Source organism: Mus musculus, chromosome 5 (assembly GCF_000001635.26).
Source record: "Mus musculus strain C57BL/6J chromosome 5, GRCm38.p6 C57BL/6J".
Lineage (NCBI taxonomy): Eukaryota > Metazoa > Chordata > Mammalia > Rodentia > Muridae > Mus > Mus musculus.
In genome coordinates, this window is record NC_000071.6 from 136,907,874 (window position 1) to 136,917,483 (window position 9,610).

General features: G+C 49.4%; 1 protein-coding gene across 2 annotated transcripts; it reads left to right on the top strand.

Moving 5' to 3' along the window:
- Positions 1–276: 276 nt before the first annotated feature.
- On the top strand, positions 277–6,636 carry Ift22 (intraflagellar transport 22). Of its 2 annotated transcripts, none has more exons than NM_026073.3 (5): positions 277–397; positions 3,251–3,327; positions 3,429–3,518; positions 3,816–4,018; positions 4,952–5,371. In NM_026073.3, the coding sequence occupies exons 1-5, from the start codon at positions 359–361 to the stop codon at positions 5,098–5,100; spliced, it is 558 nt and encodes a 185-aa protein (NP_080349.1). In that variant the 5' UTR covers positions 277–358; the 3' UTR covers positions 5,101–5,371. The 2 variants fall into 2 exon arrangements, with proteins under 2 accessions (NP_080349.1, XP_011239207.1); XM_011240905.3 differs by lacking the exon at positions 277–397 and adding an exon at positions 2,491–3,173 and having other exon boundaries at positions 4,952–6,636.
- The last annotated feature ends 2,974 nt before the right edge of the window (positions 6,637–9,610 follow it).

The following is a 9,610-nucleotide window of genomic DNA, read 5'->3' on the forward strand; positions in this document are numbered from 1 at the left end:
ATCACAGTACTGTTTTCCAGGCAAGTTTAGCAGCTCCCTTAATCTATGGAGCGTTCAGGAAGACCGGGAGAAATAAAGCAGGTTGGAGCCTGGCTCTTGTACCCCTTCCAGAACGCTCAGGTTGCAGTTAGCAGGACCAGCTTTGCCTTTTCTCTTTTGGTCCTCCTCAGCTTCCATCGTAGGCCACTTTTCCAGGCTCCCGGAACTGTCAGGGTTTCCTGGGCTACTGCGCAGCTGTTCCCGGTCGCCGTGGAAACTGACCAGCCAATCAGAGCATGCGGCCCAGACTGGCGGACGCGGCGGGGAGCTTAGCGCGCTTTGGTGGTGGGCTTCCGCGGGTTCGTGTTAACGGACAGCGATGCTGAAGGCTAAGATCCTCTTCGTGGGCCCCTGCGAGGTAACTCAGGGCTCGGGGGCTCCCTAGAACTGGGGTTGTTCTCAGGAGGTGCAACTTTGTACCAGCAACCCCACTGAGGGCGGCAGCTGGCGCTACCGTGACCAGGCCTTCATCCAGTTCACCCCTCCCAAGTAGTGGAGGAGAATATTGAGGTACCCAGGTCTCAAGGGCAGCGGAAATAAGGGGCGCCTCATGACTTCCCCTCCGAACCTTCCGTGCAAAAGGAATGTGTCCATGAGATTAGAAAACTAGATATTTTCAATATAGGGACTTGGAGCAAGTGGTTATTAATATGAGGAAGTCACTCTATATGTGATTCACCGAATTAAAGTTCAGATGGACCGAAACTAAACATGCAAATAAGTTAACTGTAGAAGGAAGCTGGGTGCAGTGTCCCATGCCTGTAATAATACCAGGACTCAGCAGGCAGTGGAGGAGTGATCACAAGTTTAAGGCCAGCCTGGGCTATGTATTGAGTTCTGGGACAGCCTGAGCTACAATGTGACATGTCTCCGATAACAAAATTAGATAGATAGATAGATAGATAGATAGATAGATAGATAGTAGAATTCGGGAATTACCTACATGGTTAAAGTTCAAATCCTTGGGTCCCAGCTCAGAAGGTTAGCTTAATAATGTGATCTTCATCTGAGGTTATTGGCTGATGGACCAAACATGAGAACCAATGTACATTCATAGGTGACTATATGGTGAAGATATGTTTTTAATCCTAAGTTAGGAGGCTGGGGTAGAGCTGGGTGATAGGATGTTTGCCTAGCATACAGGAATCCCGGGGTTCAATCCTCTTCATATAAAACATTCATGGTGGTACATGCCTCAGTTTCAGGGTTTGGAAGGTAGAGAGGCACGATGATTGACAGTTCAAGGCCACAGCCCGGGCTACAATAGCAAGTCTGAAGCCGGCCTGGGATACGTGAAACCTGTCAGAGAAAGAAGTTGCTAAGTATGCACAGAAGCAAAGGAGGATTGAGCCATGTGTGGCGCAGGCCTGACACCTCAGCATACAAGACACTCAGGGTTGCCACAAGTTTGAGACCAGTCTGGACCATATAGGAGTGTTGAGTCTAGCCTGGGGCAGAGAGGAGGAGAAGGCTTAAAAGAAAGGAGGGGCTGGAAAGACAGCTTGGTGACTAAGAACACATACTGCTCTCGCAGAGAGAGCTGAGTTCGGTTTCCAGAACCCACGCCAGCTGGCTCACAATTGCCTTTAGGTTCCAGTGCCAGGAGACCTGACACCTCTGGCCTCTGTGGGTACAGGCACTCAATATGCACAGACCCTCACACGGCCTGGACATAATGGTGCGTGCGTTTAATTCCAGCACCAAGAGGCAGAAACAGGTAAATCTGAGTTGAGGGTCAGCCTAATCAATGGGCCAGCCAGGGCTACATAGTGAAACCCTGTATATAATAGTAAATAAATAAATAAATAAATAAATATATATAATAAATATATAAAATAAAATGGAGAGCATGGTTGTGGTTTGGAGAAAGTTTGCAGACTGTTACAGATCTGCGGTTGGTGATATACACAACGCTTCATCATTTTCAAGCCTGAGGCAGGAAGCTTGGTTCCCAGCCTGAGCTACATAATAAGTCCTTACCTTAAAGCAAGCAGCTTGGAGAAGAGAGTATAATTGCAGAGAGCGCTGTGTCTTTGGTTACTTGGTGGTCTGGGCTTTTTCTGAAGCAGGATCTCATGGAGCTTCGAATGACCTTGACCTCCTGATCGTCCTGCCTCTTCTCAGCCTCTCCACCCCTTCCTCTCCTCTTCTGTCCCTTTTATCCCTCACCTCATCCCCTTCTCCCATCCTGTCGAGTTTTACCAGGGCCCACTCAGGTTTAAGAGATTGACTTCTGAGGAGAGAGGAGCTTTGTTGTATATTCAGGCATATACAGGATGGTGCAAATACACAGAGAAGATCATAGCTCTGAGGAGGGAATCGGTGGATGGGGGGATGGATGGGTGAGCGGGTGTTGGAGAAGATGGGTAAAAGGATGGATGGATGATGGGTGGGTGATGGTTAGATACGGTGGGTGGGTGGGTGGATGGGCATGAGTGGGTAGAGGGGGTAAGTGAGTGGTGGCATTGATGGACGGGTGGGTAGGTGTTTGAATTGGGCAGATGGCTGGGTAGATGGATGGGATTAGTGGGTGATTGGATGAATGGATGGGGGGACAGAGGGGGAGTGAGTGGGTGGTTGAATGGAAAGATGGATGGATGGGTAGAAACCAGGTTTGGGTAGAGGGCTCAGAAAGGCTGTCTTACTGTCCTTTTATAGGAAAGGTGATTACTAATGTAATATATAAGGAGAAGTGACCCAGCCGGCCAAGAGTCCAGAAACCTGGGTCTCAGCGTTAACCTTGATCCTCTTCATGGCCTCTTATCTGTAACAGACTGACTGGCTGAAGCTGTGCAGAGAAACAGAGGAGGTGGTGGGACACACACTCACCTGGGGTGCTGCTCCTGTTGTTGTTGCTGCTGTTGTTGTTGTTGTTTGGTTTCTGGCTTTCTGTCCTCAGATAAGTTAACTGAGTACCAGCCAGGCTGTAAGGAGAGGCATACTGGGTCCCAATCCAAGCTGCTCCCATTGTGCTAGGGCAAGACAGCATGCTTCAGGGAGAAAGCATGCTTCAGCATGCTCTCTGTCTTCGAGATCCCAAGGAGTCGTGGCCAGTATTTCACCACACCTAGCAGCCCAAGCTAGCCTGGAACTTGCCTTCTTGCTACCTAGCCCCCTGTGTGCTAGGGTTGCAGGTGTGTGCCAGCGTTCATGGTGGGTGAGGCCTCCTGGGTGGTTTCTCTCTTGGATCTATTTGTTCTTGCTTTTACAGAGCGGCAAAACAGTGTTGGCCAACTTTCTCACTGAATCTTCGGACATCACTGAATATAACCCAACACAAGGTGTGAGGTGAGCTTGCCCTGTGTGAGTCTCGGAAGCAGCTGTGAAGCATCATTCATTCCCTCCCCACTTCCTAATCACGAGGGCTGCTGTGCTGTTTGTGTTTTCAGGATCCTAGAGTTTGAGAACCCACATGTCACCAGCAACAACAAAGGCACGGGCTGCGAATTCGAGCTCTGGGACTGTGGTGGCGACTCTAAGTAAGTTTCCTTTAATACAGCTCTGCTTCTACAGGTGAGTGACAAAAAACAGGGTCAGGGTTGGTTGGCTCAGTGGTAGAGCCCCTGCCTAGAATCCCCCAGTGAGGGGCTGGGGGTGTGGCTCAGTGGTAGAGCCCCTGCCTAGAATCCCCCAGGAAGGGGCTAAGGTTATGGCTCAGTGGTAGCACACTTGCACTGTATGTGTAAAGCCCCCAATTCTGTAATAACAATAACAAAAATAAACATTGAGAAGCGAGGGTGCCCTCCAGCTCTCTCCTGACTTCTTTTTCACGTCAGGTTTGAGTCCTGTTGGCCCGCTCTGATGAAGGATGCTCATGGAGTGGTGATCGTCTTCAATGCTGATATTCCAAGCCACTTAAAGGAAATTGAAATGTGGTATTCCTGCTTTGTCCAGCAACAGTTCCTCCAAGACAGTCACTGCATGCTTGTGGCCCACCACAAACCGGGCTCCGGAGGAGAAAGGGGCAGCCTGGCTTTGTGTAAGCACCCTGGACTTTCCTCTCCTGCTTTTTGTCTTCAGTGTTTGAAGTGTGTATGCCTGTGTGTGTGTGGGTGCGTAAGCACAAGCATAGGTCCACGTGCATTTAGAGACAACAGATGAACCTTAAGTGTCATTCTCAGGAAAGCCATTCACCTTGGCTTTTTTTTTTTAACTTATGTTTGTGTGTCTGCCTGAATGTGTGTATATATATTATGTGTGTATACCTCTTAGGTAAAAGTTTTTTCATAGAGGTATGAATTAGTAGTAAGGTGCTTGCCTAGAATCCCCCAGTGAGGAGCTGGGGGCATGGCTCAGTGGTAGAGCCCCTGCCTAGAACTCACAGTGATGTGGCAGGGTATAGCTCTGTGACAGAGCACTTGTCTAATATGTACAAGCTTTGGGTTCCTTCTCTAGCACCACACAAACAAAAACCCAAAACAAGGACCTGCCAGTGCCTGCTTTCCTATTGCAAGGGGGCAAGAGTTTTTTGTTTTGTTTGTTTGGTTTTTTTCTCTGTGTAGCTATGGCTGTCCTATCGCTTTGTAGACCAGGCTGGCCTTGAACTCATAGATCCACCTGCCACTGCTTCCCGATTACTGGAATTAGAGGTGTGCACCACCACCACCCAGCTAAGGGGCAGTTTCTTAAAAGCATTTTGTCAAGCAGGTTAAGACTTGAGACGTTCAGCACATCCCTGCATGTGCTAGCTCATGTGTCTAATCTCAGCACTGGTGAGGTGAGGCTGAGCAGGAGGACGACCGAGAGTTCTGGGCAAGCCTGGGGTACATTGCAAGGCCTGCAAGGGAAGGAGGGAGGGAGGAGAGAGAGGAAGCAGAAAGGTGGTGTTCCAGAAGCCTGGCTCATCCTTCACAAGCTAGAAAGTGTTCCTTGTCCACCTTCAAGCCTAATTAGCCTCCTTTCCCCCTTGGAGCTCCCCCCTTGAACAAGCTGAAGCTGGTGCACTCAAACCTGGAGGAAGACCCTGAGGAGGTCCGGGTGGAGTTCATCAAGTATTTAAAAAGCATCATCAACTCCATGTCAGAGAGCAGAGACCGCGAGGAGATGCTCATCATCACCTAGTGTCCCAGTGCCACCGCCTCCCAAAGGACGCTGACTAACCCCACCCAGCCGCTGACGCACCCTTCTCCTCTAGAAGGCTCCAGGAAGATCAGGCATGGTGCCACACACCTGTGATCCCAGCTCTCAGGAGGCTGAGGTGGGAGGAGGGTTGAGAGTTCAAGGCCAGCCCTGGCTGCATAGGAGCGCTTATCTCCTCCCTTCTCCAGAAGCAAAAAGCTGCCCTGCTTGCCTGTCTCAGTTGTCATGCATAAACATGTCCTTCCTTCCGGCAGCCCCTAGCACTGTGTTTTCAGGCTGAGCTGTTCACTGGTGCTTAGTGGGATGAAGTGGCCTAAGGCAGACAGGTGATGTGATCTCTGCTGTCCCCAAGGGCAGTGAGGGAACACGTGATCAAGCTGCTGCTTTCGGGCTTTGCTGTCAAAGAATCAATAATGGGGACAGTGAGATGGCTCACTTGCTGCCAAGCCTGACAACCCCACTTAAAGGTGGAAGGAGAGAGATCTGACCCTACAGAGTTGTCCTGTCTCCACTGGTAACATGGCACCCCCACAACACACACACACAATATAGAATGGTAAAAGGGATCTGGCTGGAGAGACGGATCTGCGGTCCAGAGTGCTTGTTGCTCATGCTGAGGTCCTGAGTTCAGATCCCAGCACCCACACTGGGCAGCTATGATTGTAACTCTAGTTCCAGGAGATCCAGGGCCTTCCTCTGGCCCCAGGCTACCTCCCACATCAGCATATGCTCACACAGACCGTATTAGACACGTTTCTGCTGCTGTGATAAAACACCATGGCAAGGCAGCTCGTAGAAGACTTTATTAGGCTTACAGTTTCAGAGAAGTAGTAGTCCATCAAGATAGGGAGACATGGCAGCAAGTGACAGGTGTAGCTGTAGGGACAGGAAACTGAGTCTCATACCGAACTACAAACACAAAGCAGAGAGAGCAGATGGAATGCCATCAGTCTTTGAACACTGAAAGCCCACTGCTGCTGACATAACTCCTCAAGCAAAACCACACCTCCTAAACCTCCGAAACTGCCATCAGCCGGGAGCCCAAGGCTCTGAGGGCCATCTCATTCACACAAACACAAACATAAATCACTTAAAAAATAACAAAGGGGCGGGGCGAGTTGTGCTGCTCCACAGTAGACCATGTGCTTAGAACCCCACTCGGGTTAGAGGTGTGCTTTAGAAACACCACTAGCTTAGCATGTAGGGGACTTTTGATTCCATTTCTAGAACTGAAAAGAAAAAAGTCAGTACAAAGTATCTTTATAAAGGAATGCAAAGGGCTAGGAGATGGCTCCTTTGGTAGAACCCTTGGCTTGCAAGCAAGAGGACCTGAGTTCAGCCCCCCCCCCCAAACCCGTGTGAAAGATCTGGGCACTGTGGCATGTCCTAAGATCCTGGCACCGGGGAGGCAGAGGCAGGTAGATCCTTTGGCTTGCTGGCCAGCCAGCTTATGCTAGTCTGTGAGCCACTAGCTTATGGAAGACCTTTTCTCAGAAATAAAGATGTGGTCTGGTGAGACAGCTCAGTGACCAGTTTCCTGGCTACACAGCATGAGGTCTGGATTCAGAGTCTCAGAACCCGCAAAATGTCAGGCAGGTATGGCGGCTGCCTGTATCCCTGAGAGAAGCTCAGGTACGACCTCCGGGGCAAGCTGCCTGCCTGGCCGGGCTGGACTAGGCCAGCTCTGGGGTCAGCTAGAGGCCCTGACCTAATAAGTAACGTGAAGTGGGCTCCTGAAGGCACGTGTGCACACACGCACGTGCACACACATACACACACTGAGGCACATACATAGAGAAATAGTTGTGGTGCCTGAATGAGCAACTACCAAGGCTCCTCTGGGCTTCACACTCATGTACACACACATGCACTCACATACAAAGGGACACTGGTTATCTTGGCACATGCTTACACTCACAGCTGCCAGGACATGAAAGCAGGAGAATCGGGACTTCACATTAGCTTCAACTATTTAACAATTTCAAGGCTAGCCTGGGCTACATGAGACACTGGAAGTTTCTAAACAAGCAAACAAAACAAAACAAAAGCCAATACTTATGAGATCCACTGGTGAAACTACTGTGACAAAGTTCCCAAGACTGGGCTCTGCATTCCCTGCAGTTAGTGGTCTTGTAACTTGTTGGACTGTCATTAACAGTAACAAGCAAGGCTGGTAAGATGGCTCAGCAGGGGATGGTGTGTGCTGGCAAGCCTGACAGCCTGAGTGTCAGGAAAGAGCTAGCTCCTGCAAACTATCCTCCAATCCCCCACACGCACACCCTCAGCTCAGGAAAGAGCTAGCTCCTGCAAACTGTCCTCCGATCCCCCACACGCACACACTCAGCATGTTCACAAGTGTGCGCGGACACACACAGAGACCCAGAAAATAAAAATAAAATAAGTAAGAGTTCCACCTCTATCTCGTCTCACTTTGAGACTACTCGATACTGGAGGTCAAAAGTCCAAAGTTGACACCTCCTGGGTCCAAATCAAGGTACCACCAGGGCCATATTCACTCTGGAGGAGCCAAGAGAGTGATTTGTTTTTGTTGTTGTTGTTTTGGGGAGAAAGTGTTGAGATAGATCTCACTCTAGCCCTAGCTGGCCTGGAACTCACTCTGTAGACCAGGCTAGCCATGAATTCAGAGATCTGCCTGCCTTTGCCTCCCCAGTGCTGGGATTAAAGGCGTATGCCAGCACTAAGACTTTCCCACTACTGTTGGCTTCTCCTGGCTGTCTGCACTCCTCTGTCTATGGCCACACTACCCTTATAGTCCAAGGGGACTCAGCAAGAGAGACAGGGATAGGACTGGATCCCAGACTCTGCTCTTCCCTCTCTTATGATCCAATGCACGTGGATTATAAGTGTCACTGAGTGTCACCCCAGACACCAGATTGACTAAAGCACCAGCCACCACAGTGCTGGCCCAAAGGTCCAAGTGTTAAAAAGGCTTGATCATCAGCCTGGTGCTGTTGGAAGATGGACACCTTTGAGAGGTCAGTCCTAACAGGAGGCTTAGGGAGCATGTCCTTTGAGGGGATCATGGGATACCAGTCTCTGATGTACTTCTGTGGCCACCTGAGGGAGCTTTGCCCCACCTCCTGTTGCCACCGTGGAGTGTCTCTTTCCACGGCCTAAACACACGCCATCACCAAATGAAACCTGGGAACCATGAGCCAAAGAGCAAACTTTTATCTCTTAAACTTCCCTTGGGTATTTTGTTACAGTAACAGAAAACTGACCGACACCACTGGGAACCAGGCAGGGTGAATAAGGACCCATCAGAAAATGGTTTATAAGCATCTTCTAGGAAAAACAAGCATCGTGTTTCTTTGAACCAACAAGGTGACTGGGGGTGGGGGTGCAGTATTCTAAAGTAGTGGCCATTTATAGAAAAGGATGCCCGGCTTACACGTTAATTTGAATGTCCATTTCTTAAGATTGATCAGGCAAAGACCCTGTCTTCTGTAAGGTCAGCTAAATTGCTTTGACAGAATTTCCTAGTCCCACAGCACACAGGCCCATTATTGTATTTGTGTGTTGGGTGGGGAGGGGGGGGGCACATGGCAGGAGGAAGCCCCTAGGTCTCTGTTTTTAAAACCAGAACTAAATGGCTAGAGCAGTGACTCAGCCATACCTGCTGCTCTTGCAGAGGACCTGAGTTTGGTTCCCAGCAGCCTCTTGGCAGCTCACAAACATCTATAACTTCACCTTCAGAGGATCTGATGCCCTCTTCTAGCCTCTGTGGGGAGTGTGCCTATGTGGTACTCACACATGTTCACAGGCAGCTATTCTTAGGAGAGGGGTGGGGGGAAAAGGAAGGGAGGGAGGGAGGGAGGGAGAGAGAGAGAGAGAGGAAAAAAGGAAAAGAAATGGAAGAAAAACCAAGTCACTTGGTCTACAGAGAAAATTCAAAGCCAGTCTGGACAACTTAGTGAGATAGTGTCTCAAAAATAAGGCTAACAATGTAGCTCAGTATAGAGTGCTTGCCTAGAATCCTCCAGTGTGGGGATAGGGACAAATGGTTCGGCTGTAAAGTGCTTGCCTAACATGAAGGAGGTCCTGAATTCAACAGCTAGACAGACAGACAGACACACACACACTAAATGAGGGAAGGCATTCTTGCCTTTAATATGAAGAATAATCTGTGGTTTTGATGTGTCTTTGCTGTATCAGTGAAATACTCTCCATGTGTTAAGATGGGAGTCATTTTTCCTGCTGCAGGTACAGCCAACTGCTCCCACTGCAAAAGGAAAAGCCGCTGGCTGAACTGAAAAACACCCCTTCTCCATTCTGCTCTGTCTCAGTTCATTCCAATTCAAGCTTTTGGATTTATTTGTTTATCAAGTCCTGTGTAGCCCAAGCTGATCTCAAATTCCCTATGTATCAGAGGATAACCTCTTGCGCGCACCCGTCTTACCAGCAAGAACGACGCTGCAACAGGATCCTTCTGCCCACGTTTATTGGGAGAGCTTGATTGCAGAGGCAAAAA

Bases quoted from the DNA above. Each gene is read 5' to 3' on its own strand.
- Ift22 (NM_026073.3), top strand. From the start codon at position 359: ATGCTGAAGGCTAAGATCCTCTTCGTGGGCCCCTGCGAG. The intron at 3,519-3,815 runs GTAAGTTTCCTT...TTTTCACGTCAG, and splicing joins GACTGTGGTGGCGACTCTAA to GTTTGAGTCCTGTTGGCCCG. The intron at 4,019-4,951 runs GTAAGCACCCTG...TCCCCCTTGGAG, and splicing joins AAGGGGCAGCCTGGCTTTGT to CTCCCCCCTTGAACAAGCTG.